Source organism: Cornus florida, unplaced genomic scaffold, assembly GCF_030987335.1.
Source record: "Cornus florida cultivar Cherokee Brave unplaced genomic scaffold, ASM3098733v1 CherokeeBrave_3.0.0_Hap2_Chr09, whole genome shotgun sequence".
NCBI classification, from domain to species: domain Eukaryota; kingdom Viridiplantae; phylum Streptophyta; class Magnoliopsida; order Cornales; family Cornaceae; genus Cornus; species Cornus florida.
The window spans coordinates 95,763,294-95,782,358 of record NW_026775579.1 but is presented as its reverse complement, the minus strand read 5'-3'; the positions used below and the strand labels follow the sequence as shown (position 1 = coordinate 95,782,358).

Sequence of the window (19,065 nt, the reverse complement as noted above, 5' to 3'; positions counted from 1 at the left end):
AAGGATAAATTTTAAAAAATAGAGAAAGTTATATCGATAATGTCTAAATAACAGGGATATCTCTCCTAATTTTAAAAATAGCACTCACCTCGCATGTTATAAAATTTGAAAAAGACATTTTTGTAGATATATTGTAATAGGTATTATTTGACATCTAATACATCAGGCTATGAGAGGGGAGGTCGACATTATTTTTTAGATCAAGGAACGCAATGGTCTTTGCAATTTAAGACATTGGGAGGTTATTGTAACTTACTCTTATAAGTGAGACTTGTCTTACACCATATTTAAATAGGATTGGAGTGTGTATAAATATGTAGGTATGTAACACTACCCAATCGTTAGAATTTTTGGATAAATGAACAAGCGTAATCAAGTATCATACTAAGTCCTCGATTCGAAGAACGTCCGAGTCTGACCCAGAGTAAACAGAGTAAACAGAATGGCCGGCCTGTAACAAGGGTGTTGCCTGGGTTGCTTGCCCAACCGTTACACTTACAAGATATTTAGGGTTCATCTTAACACTAGGTGTAACGGCTAGGCGCTTGCTCATTTACCCAAAAGCTCGAACTGTTGAGTAGTGCTGCATACCCACCCATTTATACCTACGTCACTTCCCATCCGGATCCGATGTGGGACAAGTCTCCCCTTGTAACATTCTCCCCCACCCGAACTCGCAACGCCCTCGTTGCGGTCGGGCCACCCTGCTTATTAGGGGTGGCTCACCTGGATGCCTTCCAGACCGGACGCTGGGCATGACACCGGATCAAAAATTAGGTCTAACTCTGATACCAACTCATACGGGTGGGCGCTTACCCATTTACCCAAAAGCTCAAACTGTTGGGTAGTGCTGCATACCCACCCATTTATACCCATTTCACTTCCCATTCGGATCCGACGAGGGACAAGTCTCCCTTGTAACACTAGGACACCAAAGTAAATTGTGGTTAATATTAGAACTTTTACATAAATAATCAAGGCTCTCCCTCCTCTTAAACTATTTTACTGTTCGACAGTTTAAAAATCGATCGACACTTTTCTTCCTTATCGACAAAAACAATCTCAAGCGATCCCTCCTTATATATATATATTTTTTTATTTTTTAATTTTAATCTGAAATTATGGTTGCCCCAGTTCGCAGGGGTACGTAATGTGGTGTGCCGATTGATTGAGGGCTTTATAAATTTTAGCATCTGTGTTATTTTGATAGATTTCATTGATTGTGTAGTACTGTCGTTTAATTTTCTCTGATTCGTATGTTTCAGGAGGACGTGCCAAGGGTTATAGTTCAGATTCAGATGGTAATGTCAACCCTCTTATCTTTCTATGTATGACGTATCTATCTATAAACGAATATGTATATGTATATGTTTATGTATATGCGTGTGTATTATATATGTTTTATACAGATGGTAAGGCAACCCTCATCATCCTTCCATCTATCTTGTTCCTATACACGAAGAATATTTATTTGTATATATGCGCACAATCACGAAGTCGTTTCACCTTTATGCTTCGTTTTTTTTACTGTCCCACCGTTTGACGTTGGAATTTCAAATTAATTATATGTTTGGTGAGTGTTGGTTTTTTCAATACCAAGTCCCAAAGAGTATTGGCTATTATTTATTTATTTATTTATTTATTTTTTCGAATATAAAAATATTGTGAATTTGTTGGTAGCATTATTTTATTTCTTTGTGATTTCCCGCTTGCAAAACATCTTTTTGCAGTTTATTATCTCATTTACACATTTAATCCTTCTGTTCATTTTCTATATAGGTTTTACTGACCTTCTTCGTAATGCTGCTACTGCCTTGGGTCTTAAGTCCGTAAATCGTCAGATTGAAAGTGTTACGGAAAGTTTTATGACAGGGAGCTTTGTTTCGTGTAATGATATTTCCATGAAATATGAAAGGGTATATTTGCTCTTTATATGAAACTGTATTTTAAGATTGTTAGTGGAGTATGTGTTATCGACATGACATGAAATGGGTGTATGACACATGTACAAAAATTGAACACCTGAATATTCTGATGTTGATGATGGAAGAAGAAGATAAAAAGCTCATATTTTACAGCAAGAAAATGTTACTTACTTTTAAGATAAAAAGCTCATATTTTACAGCAAGAAAATGTTACTTACTTTTAAGATGGACGAATCTCTATTTTTTCACCATATTCCATTTAATTTTGCTTATTATAAAGTATATTTTTAATGAATAATAGTATCATGCGTTATACTTTTACGTAGTATATGTTATGTTTTAAAGCATGCAAGACATCGCCTTATCCCCCTATCCAAGTTTTGGACACATTTCAAGTTGAGTCCACATATCTCAGGTTTAAGGAAGTAGGGAGGTCTGATACTTACCAGATAAATGTACATAGTCAAGGTAACATAGCAGATCACCTTGTTTGTTACCTTTTCTTTTCAAATACGAAAGTGGAACGATGTCTATAGCACCACAGTTCCCAAAAGAGTTTTTTACCGTAGATACATTTATCTATCCTTTTATAAGTTTAAGAAGGAATGGAATTTGAAATCAAGTTGGGCACCTTCTCCTCAACTGATTTGAGCGATAAATTCCATCCCCTGGAAATCTTCTTTGTCGTTCCCATTTCAAAATTGGAATGAAAATGAGTTTAAAGCTATGGTATTTTTTATTTTATTTTTTATTTACGTCCATTGATTTAGTTTAAAGGGTGAAAGGTAATGGGCAATTTTGTAGGAGGAAATATTAAAAGGAAGGAAAGGTTGAATGATAACGGAAGGGATTAATTAGGTTTCTATACTGTGGTAGGAAGGTCCGAGTAGGGGACAAAGGAAAGAGCAATGAAGCTATTCTCTTCCAAGCTTTCGTATTTCATCATCTTAATGTCAGTGAAAATGAGAAGGGAAAGGAAACTTTTTCTCTCTCTTTCCTGTAGTCTTTTTGTTGCCGTTCTAACCATAGCATTTCTTAATGTGTAATGTTTATAAGGAGAAACAGAAGACATTCTCCTTCTTGCATATTCACAAAAAGAGCAATGGATGCCTTTTTTCCCCTAGGATGCCTTTTCCACCCTCCCACCTTAACTTTATTAGCTCATGCCAAACAATGAGAAAGCTACATTTTATTATAATGAAAATATGGAGATGCAAATGGTAAAAAGATGGTCCTATGAAATGTATTTAAAATTGTTCATAGACAAGCTCGTTTCTCGATTATAATAAATTTTCATTTTTTTTTTTTGGTTCTCTTTACAGGAGTTCACCTTTTCTTTTTTTCTTTCTTTTCTTTGTTTTAAGTTGTTGATTGAGTCCAATCCAATAATGGATTAACAATTAAATTTGAAGGTCTTTAAAAGTAAAATAAACTTTGTAACTTTACATGTTCAAAGACAATTATGTGATACTTAAATGTGAATGGGACGATCTGTATTGTTTTTCCTTTAAGTGGCAATTAGATTTGGAGCTAAAATCTACGCATTTATGTAATTGAGAATTAATTTTTGTAAATAAAGTTCAAAGAACTTTCGTTGCACCCCAAAAAAAAAAAAAATTTGTACTTGAAATATATGAATCAATGTTAGATTTTGTTCTATTTTCCCTTTGAATCCTAGCGTTTCAAGAAGATTGCATTCTGAATATGGAATCAAATGTTACCTAAAATTATTTTTCCTATCAATTCATAAATTCAAATTGGTAACCCTTAACAGAGTTCAGAAATTTGTTGAACTCCAAAATAGGCAGCCAGTTCTTTTCTTTTCTTTTTTCCTTCTAAAATAAAGTACCTTCTTGTTTGTTATTGATTTTGTACTCTTTTTCATGTTTCTTTTAGTTTATTTGGTGGTCTTATGGATAAGGTTTTCTTTGTATATCGAACACAAGGTTGTAAAAGTATTTGTGGGGGCAATAATAGTTTACGCTGCTTGGTTTTCTTTTTTGTGAATGCAGTGCATGAGAGAGTGTGGTGATGAAGATTGTCAAAAGTACCAGAAATCTTTGTCCCTGCACTGCCGTAAGTGAGATACTTCTGTTGTGACAAACTTTTTCTCTATACGTTTCTGTTGTGGCTATGATACACTAGGGGTTTGCTTTCTCCTATTTTTGATGTCTTATTGGTTTCTGTCACTGCAATGTTCGTCTTACACCACATCTATTTCAACTTTTTCCCCTTCTTTCCTTTTTCATTTTTCTATTTTCATTATATAAGTGGTTTTTACAGAAATTCTTATAAAAATAGTAATACCGTTGTCTGTGTTCAGCTCATTTTTTTGTCTTGAGTTCATCTAAATTTTTAGGGATAAATACATTGGTGGATGGTTATTGACAACATCTGTTACTTGGGTATTATCTCATAGATTATCAGGATCATTTGGGTGCATGGAAGGAGGATATGGGAGTGGAGTTTTGGGTTTTACTGGTTGCTTGCTTTTATTCTTTGTTTCAATTTTTCGTTTGAGGGCGGGCCTTGGCGCAACGGTAAGGTTGTTGCATTATAACCTGGAGGTCATGGGTTCAAAACGGGAAAGAGCCTATTCGCATGCCGAGTTAAGGCTGTGTACATATACGAGCCTCCCCAGATCCCGCAGTGGAAGGTGCCTTGTGCACTGGGCTGCTTTTTTCAAATTTTCCTCTGAAAATATTTATGCTGAGTAGATTCCTGAGAAGACGATTTACTGGATTTAAACTCTTGGTTGTGCAATTATGTTGCTTAATAACATAGATAATGCTGTCGCCCAATTTACAAAATGGTGCCGTTTTAAAAATTGTACCAGTGGAATTGGTCCCAATATTGTCACTTTCACAATTTCAGTAGTCATGAATTAGCTTCGGAGATGCCTGCCTTTTGCTCTTTAGATCCTTATGTTTTTATAGCAAAAAATGAATAAATTAATTTTATTTTTTTTTAATGTGTTTTCTGCATATAAAAAGGATGCCCTACTCTTCCTACGTATATGATAACATTCCCCAGAGAATTGCTACTATAGTCTATAGTACAACCTGACTTTGCAAAATTTGTTCCTTCACTTGGCATTATGAAATTCATGTCTACTGAGTTACATGTGTATTATGTTGATACGAGTTGATTCGCTGTCTCGTCCTTGGTTCTCATTTTGAAAAAAAACAGTAAATGTAGCCATCGTAGTTCTTATATATAATATATATATATATACATATGTAATTCTTTGCTTGGAATTATGAACTTCATGTGTACTGAGTTACATCTGTATTCTATTGATATGAGTTGATTCACAGGCTTTTCCTTTAGTTGTGATTCTCAGTCTGAAAAAAGAGTAAATTTAGCCATCCTTGTTCTTATATATATATATATATATATCTACATATCTACATATGTATATTAATATTCATTATTCATAATTTGTACGTGGATATGTGTGTATATATGCATATGTACATAAAGTTCCACATTCAGGGTTAACTTTTGTTGACGTTGCCTCTTTTTCCAAGCTTTTCTTGTTGATGTTGGAATTGGTAATATGTGTTTTAGTGGTGATTTGTGTGATTTTATATGTGTGTGGCACTGCTTGCATGATTTTGTTTGCGAAGTGCTCTCTCATTCATGTGTATATCCTTCTGATAATCTTGTTCGCAGGTCACTTTTATCCAACGGCCAGTGATATTGAGGAGGCGGATCAGTTGTATGATGCTTACATGACAAATAACAAGACTCAATGTGCGATTCGTAAAATGATGTTTGATGAGGTATATTTGATCTTTATTTGGGAACAATTGAAACTTTATTTCTAGGAGTTATCTGTTTTATTTCTTTTATAAGACTTAAATGTAAATCATAATTCCTTTATATGCATGCTGTTTAATACTACATATTTGTTTTCCATATCAATAAATAAATCACTTTACAACCATTGTGAAAGGCCTTTAGTACCTAAAAGTTCGTAGTTTCTGATGTCGTCGAATAAGTGTCTTTGCTGTTCCAAGTTTCCTCATAATCATGTCTAGAAAATGATAGTAATGAGCTAGACAGCCTAGTAGAAAAAACTGTCCTTTATAAGCACTAAACAAAAGCATGCAATAAGGGTATGTCGTGGCACTAAATTTTGCATAGAGCAAGTGTAAGAGGGTATAATATTTTTTTTTTTTGATAAGTTAGTCCAAGAGGATATCAGAATCATTTATCAAACGGATCTCAAATAGTAAAGATAGTGTCAAGTTTGTTAATTCAGTTACAAGTCAAGAGAAAGTATCATGTATGTCAATAAATCGTAGTAGAAAATAAGTTGCATTTATAAATCATCAACATTCATTAGATAATGCATCATATTTTCATACTATGCATTGTTGCGTGGTGAAAACCTGGTGCATAGCCACCAACTCCAGGATCGTTGCCACCCTAACAGGCATCCCTGTAGAGGTAGTGAACATTCCACCCACTCAGAATTCTGCCAAACTAAAGTATTCCGCTATCCCGTATCAAAGGGACTCTGCATCATTTATCAAAGTTCCACTTGCGAAATTGGCATGTGTGCAAATTGGCATATGTGCAAAAGAGATGGTTCCCATAGAATAACACAACAGAACAAGACATTTCTTCACTTTTTGTCCTATGCTAGACTCACAAATCCACTACTTTTATAGCTTTACAGCAATCTGCAATACACGGAGAAAAGGAAATGTATATATGCATTAAGTAATTGAAGTCTCTGTACAAATTTTAAATTCTTGCAGAATATAAAAACCCAATGAATTTTCTTTTTATTTTCATTATTTTGAAAGTTTGACGAAATCATCTTCACCTTAGAAGGATTTATAGAATCAACTTTACAAGTCAACCCATATGACCTAAATTCCTAGGACCCTAAGTTATTGGTACCATAGGCTCCATTATAATCATTTAGAAGTAATACTGATTTATGTGGTCAAAATTTATAGGTATCATGTGGTATTAAGAATAAATCAGTACTAAACCAGCATATAGCTAATAGGCTTATGTGAAGTGCTGTTTAGAAAATGTGACAGCTTTCTATGCATAAATATATATATATATATATATATATATATATATATATATAGTAAATTTTTTTATTGATAAGTGTGTGTGTATATATATATAGTAAATTACTCTGTCCTCTCCTGGGATTTAGAGAAATCACTATCGGATGAAAATTTGAAAAAAATTAAGTCAACCTCCCTTTAGGTTTGATGAAATCATAGTCAACCCCCTCTCCGATTAATTACCGTCAAGGTCATTAAAATACCCTTGAATAAGAGCAATTTACTTCTTCATCTGTACTTGATCATTTTAAAATGACAAATCTAACCCTTTATTTTTTGACCAAAATATTCATTATGTATACTATCTCAGATCTAGACATGGCAGTCAAATATTTTTATATATATTATATGATTGAATATCTGAAGTGCTACCTAGTTGTATAAATGACAATCAAATATATTTATATAATTGATTAATTAATGTTTCCATTAAATATAAATATTATTCAATGTTAAGTTATATAATCCAACTACATCAAGTGAAGAATTATATATATATATATATATATATATATATATCCTTCAAGTTCTACAGCGTGTGTGTGTGTGTGTGAGTGAGTGAGAGAGAGAGAGAGAGAGAGAAGAAGGGGGGGGGGGGGGGGGGGGGGGGAGGGGGGGGGGGGGTGGGTTAGGAAGGAAATGAAATTCAAGAACTGAAAACGGTGAGGTAGAGTGGGTTTTGGGAAAGGCAAATGGGCTTTGTTCATTTAAGCAGACCCAAAATAAGGGTTCTATGGTTAATAAGTGGTAATGGACATTATAGTTGTAGAATTGAAGACTAAATCCTATTCATTTGCATTGTGGTCAATTGTTGTTGCATGTGTCTTCGTGATGAGGAGACAGTGGATCACCTCCTTTTGCATTGCTCTATAGCTAGAGGTTGTTGGGATTTGATGCTTGGTTTGTTTGGAGTTCTGTGGGTCATGCCCAAATCCTCCAGAGGGTTGATTGAGACTTGGAGAGGTTGTATAGTGGGGGCCCAAGTCCGGGATGTTTGGAGGGTTACGCCTTTGTGTGTTTGGTAGTGTATTTGGCTCGAGAGGAACAAGAGATCTTTCGAAGGAAAGGAGAATCCTATTTCTATGCTTAAGTTCTCTATTATTTCTACTCTTTTTTGTTGGGTTGTAGGGAGATATTATAGATCTTTAGAGGAGATGGTCGATTTTTTGGGCTCCTTGAATGTCTAGAGGTCCTATTTGGCCTTGTGTAGTTCTATTGGGATGCGCTCCCCTTTTGAGTGCTTTTATACAATTTTACTTACCAAAATTTCTTTTTTGCATTATTCAGAAATCCATTTGTAGATACGTATTAGATTGAAAATCAATTCGCAATTCTATGGTAGGTAACATAGGTAACTATGAACATACCTCTTTCTCACTCTATTTCGCTATCAAGCCTTGGAGGTTCTGTTTTTTGGTGGAGGGTTTGAGTCACAGTGATGGTTGGTGGCTGTGAAGGTTGGATTGTGGGAAAATATAATTGGGCGACGGTGGTGGGAGGGGCCTCTGGATGCTGCAAAGAAAAGAGAGGGAGGGAGAGGGGGGGAAGCACTTTTGGTGGCGCTAATTTGGGTTGCACAAAATTGAAATAAAGGTGAAGGCAGCAAGGTTATGGTGATGGACTCATACATAGAGAGAGGCGGGTGCTGATAGGGGATGAAGGTGGTTGTGGGAGGAGAAAGAATTGGGTCTGTGGTGGTGTAGGAGCTGGTGTTGGTGGTACGGATTTTGGAGATGATTGGGAGTGATGATGGTTGTGGCAATGATGGTGGTTGTTGTGGTGGTGATAAGAGAGAAAAGTGGGAGTGTGGTGGTTGTAAAGTGGTGGAAGTGGGTTGGCGATGTAACACTGCGGGGGTGGTGGTGCTGGAGTGCGGAGGAGAGAGAGGGGACTTGAAACTAAAAGTGTAAGTGGCATTTTAGTAAATTCAACCATGCTCATATCATTATAAAATTAAAAATGTTTTTGTATCAAGGGTAATATAGTAAAAGCACACATAACATTTTGCAATTTACAATTCTCCACTCTGACAAGGGATGCCAGAGTGATATTTCAAAAACTTTCATCTGATGGTGATTACCTGATACCTCAGGGAAAGTCAGTAAATTACCTCTCTCTCTCTCTATATATATACACACTCCTTTTTATCACACAGAAATATCCACCCATATTTTGCTATGACATTTTTCTTTTTGGGCATTATAATAGCACAGGATCAATGGAACAATTTCCATGTCTTAGCAAAATGATGAATGACTCGCTATGTTGCTTCCTGAAGAGTGGAGATTAAATAGAATTTTGACATTTAGTATTAACTTAGATTGAACTCCTTGATAAACTCATTATTTTGAATTTTATATCACATCGTTTGAAAATCCCGATATTTACATTCAGTAACTAGTTTTGGAGATGGTTATCTACTATAGGGAGGCCAATTAAAACTTGTATCTAGGCCTGTGTTAAAAAGAGCCATCTCTTATCTTTTAAACCCCATAATGCAGTAATAAATTATGAAACTTTTTCATATACTACCATAATTAAAGTCCAGAGATTTATAAATCATACAAACCTGTTGCTAACAATAACAGGTTTGACTATAGTGGTGGCTCCAATATCACAAGCCATTTTAATTATTTCATTCACAGCAGTCTCTAAAACACAGCAGTTCCTTCAATGGACCCCCTTTTTGATAACATTTTAAATTCCTCGTTATCCTTTAGCATGTTCCTTGCCTGTTCTATCACTTTACACTTTTCTCGAATCTTCTCTTTTTTGTACTCTAATCTCTCCGGCGGCTGTTTCTCTCTCATTTTTTCCCTGCTTTTCTGTCCTCCTCTCTTGTTAGAATGTATGTATGTGTAACTGGTACAACCAGTTTTTTTTGTCTTTTAATTGTTGTCCATTTGTGTTGTTGTATTATTTTATTTTATTTTATTTTATTTTATTAATGAACTGGTTAGCTGCTAAATTGCAGCCCTTTGCTTACAAAATTCATCCAAGTAACAAACAACCCATTAATTTCTATTCCGTTTGCTTTCCTTTTTGTTATATATAGTAAGATCTCATGTTTGTTGTCTTAACCATATATGATATACATATATTAAGATGTCTTGCTGATGCAATAGCTCAGTTTCCTGAAGTTTTGCTGCAATCATTCCACGAATTTCTTGTTCCATTTTTTTTATTTATAAATTAACTTTATTTGAAGTTCCCTTCTTTTAAATTAGTAGGATAACTTATTCTTCCTATTCGTTTAGAATGTTTTCCTCTTTTAAAATTTTTGTTTACTAATTAACTTCCTTAAGCACATATTTTATATAGTAAATGTGAATATAACATTCTTGTTATTAGTAATTCCTATACAATTGCTTTAATTTCTCAAAAAAAAAAAAAAAAAAAATTAATAACACTCCCACAACTTTGGGTGGCTTGCCATCTCAAGCCCATCATTATCTCTATATAAATTAATTCTAATACATTTTACTTATCAAAAAAAAAAGAAAAAGCACAACCTACTTTATTTAATTTAATAAATAATAGTTATAGTCAGCATAATCTAAATAATTTAATTTAATAGATAATAGTTATAGTCAGCATAATTCTCACTTAATTTTATACTTCCTCCATCTCACAGTAGTTGTCTCTTTTTGGTATTATAACTTGTTAAGGGGGACATGCAATTAATGAATTTCCCCCTTTTAAATTTACCAAGTTGTCCTTTTAAGTTTATATATGTATATTATCAGGTTGGGAGATTTTTGAAAACTTAAAGGGTAATTATGGAAAGATTGACATTTATTTTGCTTTGCCTTTTAAACTGGGACAGTTAATTTGGGACATTCCAAAAAGAAAAGAGGGGCTGCTAATATGGGACGGATGTAGAAATAATTATCTGGACACTGGTCATCATATTCTTGCCTATGCTGACTGTGATGTACTTGTGGTTGCATCATACTTTGTTGCAAAGGGAAAATGAAGGAATGAATTCTATTTAGTATTACCACTTGTGTGTTTATTTGGGTTTGTAAATTTTGAGTACCTATGGTGTAACTTTTATGGCTTGATGGGGCAAGGATTTGTATTCTTTGTGTGTTTTGGTGGACTTGAGTGAATGGATGTGCCTATTGACAACATTTTCCCACATAAGCATCTTCTCCTATGCAATATTGCAGTTGAAGTTTTGATCATTGGATGAATAGAGTCGCAATTTTTGTTTCCTGTATGGTTTCCAATTATGTAAAGGGATCAGGTTTATGTTATAGAGTACACTGCCCGTTATCTTATTTTTGAATTTTATATGTAAAATAGTAGGGTAAAGTGCTGAAAACACACTACCGATATAGTGCATATACCCCCTTGGTGGTCCGTAAACCCCCTTCAAGATTTAGTGTTCAAATAAATACCTCCTGAAGACTTGAATACCCTTATGGCAAATTATCTTACATTATTTAAAAATTATCCAAATGGAAAATGACAAAATTAGACACTTGTCTCATTTGACACCAGGGAAATATATGCACTATATTGATAGTACAGTTATTTTCTGCACTTCAATCTTTATGGTCATATATTATTGAACAATAGAATATATCGTTTTTATGGAACAGTAACAATGAGGAGAATATAGTCCTTTGGACTTGAAGAAAAACTTAGAAAGTAGAATATGGTTGGTCTCCAGGACTCAAATTTAGTCTTCTAATACACTTTTAGAAATTAATCCATAGATATGTATGTGTACTTGAGTAACATAATTACTAATAAAAATGCACTTGAGTAACATAATTAACATTCAATGTTAATATAATTCAATTAAAAAATTTTAAAAAAAATTGGAATAAAATTATAATATTAAAATTAATAATATATTAATAAAAATAAAATTTGAAAATTGAAGTTCCTTAATAGTAACATTATATAAAATGTACTAGGAAAAATATATATATAAAATGATAGTAAAAAAATTATCAAAGAAAATATTTATCAAAAAAAAAAAAAAAAAATCAAAGAAAATAACATAATTATTAAACCTTTAGGAAAGGTAAAATTATCATTAATTTTTTCTTACTTTTTTTATCTTCTTAAATTCCGTTCCCACTTTAGAATTCTATATAAAACGCAACACTACTCTTTATTAAACCTTCTTTCTTTTTTATGAAAAAAAAAAAAAAAAAAAAAAAAACCCTTCTTTCTTTTTTAATATACTCCTAGATCTAGTATTACTCTTCAACTATATAAAACGCTACTCTAAACAAATTTAGAATTCAATATAAAACCACTCTTTATTAAACCTTCTTTCTTCTTTTTTTTTTTGGGAATTGTTAATTTCGTTTTCTTTTTCTTAAATTCCCTTTTACACCCAAGTATTCTATATACACGAAATCTATACTAAAGGGGTGGTTGTGCACTTAACCCAAATAATTGAGATGCTATAACACTTCCACTTCGGACAAAGATGTTTTTGGTTCTGTTTTTGTTGGACTGCATGCATACACGTTATCCACTACTATAATGTTAGTGCCACATTGGAACATTGTACTTTTAACTATTCTTCAGTTAGATCTATATCGGCTTTGACCCATTGTCAAAGCCATTATAGAATAGTGGTTATATTCTAGCATGGCAAATAAAGATGAGAGGGGTGGGTGAGGGGTGTTACGGTGTATTTCTTATTTCTGCCAATAAAAATATTGATTCTTTCTTTCTTTTTTCTTTTTTTTTTTTTCTTTTCTTTTCTTTTTTTTTTTTCCATTCATTTTTGTTCTTATTTTTCTATATTAGTACTACAATCATATAATTTTTAAATCTTGTAAACTAGATTTTCGATATATTTGTGGTGCAATGGTATTTTACGTATACTGTTTGGTGTGAAAGCAGTGTGTAAGCTACGTTGGGGAAGATCACGAACATTGTAGAAGTTTCCGCGAAGAATTGTCCCGATATTGTCAAGGTAAGGTGGATGCTTATAGTGAGTAACTTTTGGTTAATATGCTTCCATTTTGATCTTATTTTCATTTTTGTTATCTAATTCTTTTCCTAGCTCTGCAATATTTATCTTATGCCAGATCTGTTTCAAATATTTTGTGTCTCCTTATCTCTCTTTGGTGCTTTTTCTCTGTTCATTTTTAGCTGTCTTTTTTTTTTTTTTTTTTTCTTCTTCTTATACTTCATTGATTCCGTTCAGCTCACTTTGTTGTCATGGTTCATTTGATTTCTTTGGGGATAAGTACGTGGGTACATGATACTGGCGTGGAGGCTTGTCAGCCTTTGATCTTAGAAGAAAATATGGTGTTAAGAGTTATGGAATATATCTTTTTGTTGGCAACATAAGTAATCGGGGGTATCTCATAAATAGTTATATCATGGGAATGAAAAGGACGAAATGTGAGTGGTGTTTTGGCTTTAGACAAACAAGTTCATTCCGCCAGCATGTGTATGTGCTGTTTTGTTTTGTTTTAAAATTTTCAATAATCTTTTATTCATTCTGGGAAGATTTTCAGGTTCATATATATATATTTAAAATTGGGATTAATGTTTGGAGTGTTAATATATGCTTTTATTTGTGATTTAGTGGTTATTTGTGTGAATTTGGTGACATCTGAGTTTCTTCATATCATATTTGAATCCTTATACCTTTCTTGTGAAGAAATGATAGCCAGGTTTGTCTAATTTTAGAAATGAAGGGTGAATTACGTTGCACTCTTTGAGGTTTGTTTATATTTACATGGATTTCCTTGCTGTTGTGGCCCAGTAAGATTTAGACACCTGTTTAAAATTTAAAAATTTTGAAGATGAGTATTACCCATCTCCTTGCGGGTTAAAACCGTTTGTTTTTTCTTCTCTCTCCTTTCATCTATCCCTAACAAAGCAAATCTTATGTATTGATTTGGGTTTTGTTTTTGAGATCTAAAATTTGGATTATTGCATATATAGGGTTATATTTTGAGATAAGTGTGTATATACAATTATACACACACACACACATATATGCATACACATTATTTACATTATGCGAATGATTCATCAGAGAAGAGATTTGTTCTTGAGGAAAAGAATGGTGAACCACTTTTGAAAACAAAAAATAGAGAGAATGGTGAACCTATTTGGGGTTGATTGACTCTAATGAAAATCCCATTGCATTTTTAAGGTTCAACTCTAATGATAATCCCATTGCATTTAAAAATAAAGGATGAATTACGTTGCCCTCTTTGAGTTTTGTTTATTTCCTTTTTAATTTGAATAATAACACTGCCTTAGTATGTGGTTTGACTTTGCCCATCAAAACCTAAATATAGTTTTTAATTGAATAAACCAACTATTGTGAAAAGACGCATTAACCCTTCACTGCAAGATGCTTATACACAGCCTCAGCCTTTCTCAACTAATCAATTGTAAGAAAAAAATGTATTTTTATTCTATCCAATGGTGAAATTGACATTATGAAAGTTCATTTTGCTGACTTTAGCAAAATCCATCCTTGAGTTGTCTTGACACTTAATGGTTACAAAACAATGTTTGACAAGAGAGGTCACAGTTATTTTTTGAAACTACATAGAAAATTCTTGTAAGTGTAACAATTCTCAGGGAGGTTTGTGCATTTATCAGAAATAAATTATGAAACTGAAGTATCATTTTTTTGTTTCTGTTTTTGTTGTCGTATGCTTTCATTAATTCTGTTTCTGAAGTGTTCTCTTATTCATGAGTATATTCTTTTGGTAATCTTCTTTGCAGCTTTTGAAAAGGGTGGACAGCCCGCTGGTGAAACAGGTATTTCTTCATATTTATAAAGGGTTAAATGGCTGCATATTCTTATACAATCTTCTGAGAAGGCATGGGTTTACAATATATATAGTTCAAATTGAAATATTTAATTTAGATCAATTGTTGATGCAAAGATACGAGCCTCATGTCAAATTCCTTATTTGTCATGTTGTTACCCTCTTCTTCAAATACAACAAAAGTGTAACCATGGCTGTAGTGTGTGCTATAGAGTGATTATCTCTTATGTATTTGTATTTGCTTGAATGCTTGTGCATCCCAATGTGTATATACATCTTTCTCCAGTAAGTTCTAGTCCAAAAATTCATCTAATTGTACAATTTTGTATGTCATTGATGCTTGCATTTTATGGTTTATGGTGTAGAACTTCAAACCTCTTAGATATAATAGCTGTATGAAATTTGCATGGGAAGTTGTTCTCTATCTTGTCAACAATACTGTTATAGAAAGTTAGAGTTGCAAGTGGAATACCTGCTAAGATTCTCATTTATGAAACTTAAGGCTTTTTGAACAAATCTTCTGTTTTTTTAATGTCCTTTATTTACTTTCAACAATTAGCAATCACCACACCAGATAGAACAATTTTTAAAGTTAAAGGCAAGCACAAAGATCTACAATTTTTTCGTATGGAAAACACACACAGGAATACCAAGGATTACTGGTTCGAGCACAATCATCCTCTATGCAGAAGAAGTGTTCAATCTTACCTTGCTAATCTTGACTCCAATCCTAGCATTAATGTTGAGTTTCTTTACCTCCAATGCACAGAGTTACCATAACTAGTCTGAACTCCACCTCAGAGTCACTAGCTCTTGTGCTTCCCAGTCAACGTAATCGCTCTTTATGGTCCATTTTCTCTTCAATAGTGATTTAGATTCATGCTGTAGTGTTTAGCCAGAGTGTTGAAATTATGAAGTCTACTGCTGATTACTCTTCAAGAAACAAATCCAATCCGAAGTACACTGAAACATTCATGCATAGTCTAATCACTCATCAATTCGAGTGTATGAAGCAAATAGAAGTTCTTGTAAAACACTTCGAAAAGGAACCTCTATTCATAGTTTGGGCTGATAAAAAGTGTTTATATATGCATGTAAAACTCTAATTCTTTTTCAGTTTAATTTAGATTCTTGTTTGGAAACTTTTGGAAGATTTAAAAAGCACCTTAGGATGTTTTTTCAGAAATTAAAATTCTTATTGTTTGGTTTCTGTTACGGGTGCCGCGAGATATGGGTATTGGTTATCACCTCTCTAGGCTGTTGAGCTCCAGTTATCTACATTTATTTGATAAGTAAGGTTTGACTTAATCATGTTCGAGTCATAAGCATGCCGAACCAAATTAACACAATAATTAGACATGTCATGTTGTGTTGACCTGTCAACCCGTTTATAACCCGATTAAACCCATTTAGCTAAATGTGTTGTAAAAAAAGTGTTGAAAATTTGGTTTGATCTTGCGATTTTGATGCAAATTGAGTCGAAAGTCAATGTAAACGAAGTCAAAATCAAAATCAATGCTGTTGAGAAGCTGAGAACAAATGTGAAGTCAGCAAGGTTGAGATGCGATAATATGATTCAGAGATGATTGTTGAGGTGTTGCGATGTGCAAAGTTGCGATTGGGCTGCAATAGTTAGCGCTTGAACTAACAGTCGTTTACTCCTCTAGTTTAGTTTTCCTTGCTCTGATGCCATGTTAACCTTTGTGCAAACAAGATGGAGAGAATGGGGAGAAATCTCTATATCTATATTCAACAGAAGCTTTAATCATACGAATACAAAACAAATAAGCCCTAAAGGCTGACAAACTAAAAAGAAAGGAAAATACAATATTACCCCGTAACATAATCATGAAAAAGCTCAATAACTCTCTAACAGTCACCACACTGATATGTATTTGCAAACTCTCTGTCTCTTTCAATCGTTTTAGTGGATCTGAGCTAAATTTCCTTCCTTGGTCATTTTAATGGATCTGAGCCTAAGCATTTGCCACAATTCATCCAAATTCAACATATACGAAATTGAGAAAGAAGCAGTTCTCTTTTTCTGGCCTGTTGTCATATGCTTTTCATTTTCAAGATTATGTTTCTTCAATATCAGAACAAAAAAAGAGAAAATTCTGTTTTGCTTGTAAAATGTTTGACATAAAAATATTTTACCACAAAAATGCTTTACATTGAAACAAACTTGTTAATCATGAACATTCTAAGCTTAGCATTTAAAGATGGTCTCATCTTAGATATGGAATCAAAGGCCAATGTCATTTGTTAGTTCTAGTAGTTCTCAGATTCAAGTATTTCATTAACTCACAGTTACGTCCTGGAATTATATTGAACTGTAATTTGTGAATTTTTTTTTTTACGTGCATTTGTGATTTTTGAGTACTTTTACTGCAATTGTTGTGCTTGCAGGGCAAGGATCAGTTACCTATTTAATTTTTATGGACTTGAATGTAGGAGTTGATACACAGCATTTTATCATTATGAAATCTTTTACCTTCACACGTTTTGGTTAGAGCTTTTGGTCATTGGATGAAAGCTTTTGCGGTTTTGTTTGTATGAAGACTGGGTTTAAGTTGTTGATTTCTCTGCTTAGTGGTATTCTCTTTGAATTATAAAAAAAAAAGATTGACGTCCCCTGTATGTATTATTTGCAGTGTGGACAGAAAAGACGAGATCATTACACACTCTTTTTGTTTTGAATTGCACAAGACACATAGTCCATTGTGATGTTACTGTCACAATAGACATTATACTTTTGATAGAGGCATTCTTTACTCTTATCGTCAATCAAAAAGTTGTAACTTGATTCTTCTTCTGCAATAACGTCTTTATCAATATCTTTAATAGTAGTATTCGTAGGGGCAATAATTGATTACGGCTGTTGTTTGGTTTCTTTGTTGTGAATGCAGTGGGGTGGTGGAGGAGAATTTGGGATTGATCGTATATAGTGCTTTTGTGCTTCCTGCAAAACTTGTCCCAGTGTTGTGGTTTTTCGCATCTTGGTATTTTATTGAAGATCATCTGCAAAAATTTAGTTTATGTTTTTTGTTTATTTGTAATTTTAAGGCTATGTCTTTGAAAAGATTTGTATATTCAGACTTTTCTTCTGTGTCTGTTGCCAAAACATTGGCTGGCTTCACCGAGTGGAAACCAATTAAATATGGATCATTAATTATGATATTCTTGTAATATACCTCACTTTCTCCTTTTGCATTGCGTTTTAATCAAGCATAACAATTAGAACAACTTAGGATATTATAAAAAGATGGATCGGAACATTCATTCCTGAAATTCCATAGGAGAAGAAACTGAAAAAACAAAGGGTATAAGCTCAAACTTTTATTATCCATATTGGGACTTGAATCATTACTAACTCATTTATGAGGTAGAACTAGGTTACAGTCTTTAGCGGTACTTTTACAACAAATACACACGAAACAAAGATAGAAAATCAAAGTCTCTGACCCTAAAATGAAAAACCCAAAACCGCATAAATTGGCAAAGAACAACCACCAAAACGTTTTGTTAGATAAGTATTCATACTCAAAACAACGCCCTCTGTAAGGCTCAAGAACGTGTTTATAAACATAAGAACATTAAGCTCGATATGTTCATGAACAAGTCGGATAATTTTGAACACGAGCTCAGATCGAGTCTGAATGGATTTTGCTATTAAATTAATCGAGTTCGTTACAATCCCAGCTGACTCAACGCACGCCCATATATAAGTTTGTATCCATTGTAAGAAATTTCTTTTTTCTTTGGGGAAGGTATTCTTAAGAAATTTCCCCTCTAACCTAGTGATGGGATAGAACGGACACTATTTTGATCAGTATGACGTGCATCTTAAAGCAGCTATTGGCGACCAATCAAAAGAATTCCATTAATTTTATGTATAATATTTAGTCACACTTACAAAAACAGGCCCAATATCGAGAGGCTGTAACCAAGAAAGGCCCAATAGAAAGTCCAAGAGGCTTGTCCACACAATTCAAATTATTAACTGGCCCGCAAACATGTGCCCTAGATGGATTCCCATAATCCTTCTGATTTATTTACTATTAATAGTATCGAAAGTTTTATGATTTAAGCCCTATTTTGATTTATTTATTAACAGAAGGAGAAGAGTGTCTCCATTGGTATGGTGTGCTCACAGAGTGTCATGGGACGTGTGCGCCGTCTACGTGCTTTGCTCTTTTGCCTTTCTTTCTCACGTACCAATTTGTACCCACTATTTGTCTCACTACACATATCCATCGATCATTATCT

General features: G+C 33.5%; 1 protein-coding gene across 1 annotated transcript; it reads left to right on the top strand.

Annotated features, from left to right (window-relative positions):
• Positions 1-1,009: 1,009 nt before the first annotated feature.
• LOC132275400 (uncharacterized) lies at positions 1,010-18,005 on the top strand. The gene is made up of 8 exons (XM_059776873.1): positions 1,010-1,143; positions 1,266-1,301; positions 1,780-1,916; positions 3,938-4,001; positions 5,601-5,710; positions 12,896-12,968; positions 14,750-14,785; positions 17,706-18,005. Exons 1-8 carry the CDS (start codon positions 1,122-1,124, stop codon positions 17,732-17,734), a joined length of 507 nt encoding a protein of 168 aa, XP_059632856.1. The 5' UTR covers positions 1,010-1,121; the 3' UTR covers positions 17,735-18,005.
• Positions 18,006-19,065: the final 1,060 nt, after the last annotated feature.

What these genes read in the sequence shown, in the direction of transcription:
- LOC132275400 (XM_059776873.1), top strand. Translation starts at nt 1,122, where the DNA reads ATGGTTGCCCCAGTTCGCAGGG. An exon ending in GGTTGCCCCAGTTCGCAGGG is followed by an intron (nt 1,144 to 1,265) that starts GTACGTAATGTG and finishes CGTATGTTTCAG; the next exon opens with GAGGACGTGCCAAGGGTTAT. An exon ending in GTAAAATGATGTTTGATGAG is followed by an intron (nt 5,711 to 12,895) that starts GTATATTTGATC and finishes GTGTGAAAGCAG; the next exon opens with TGTGTAAGCTACGTTGGGGA.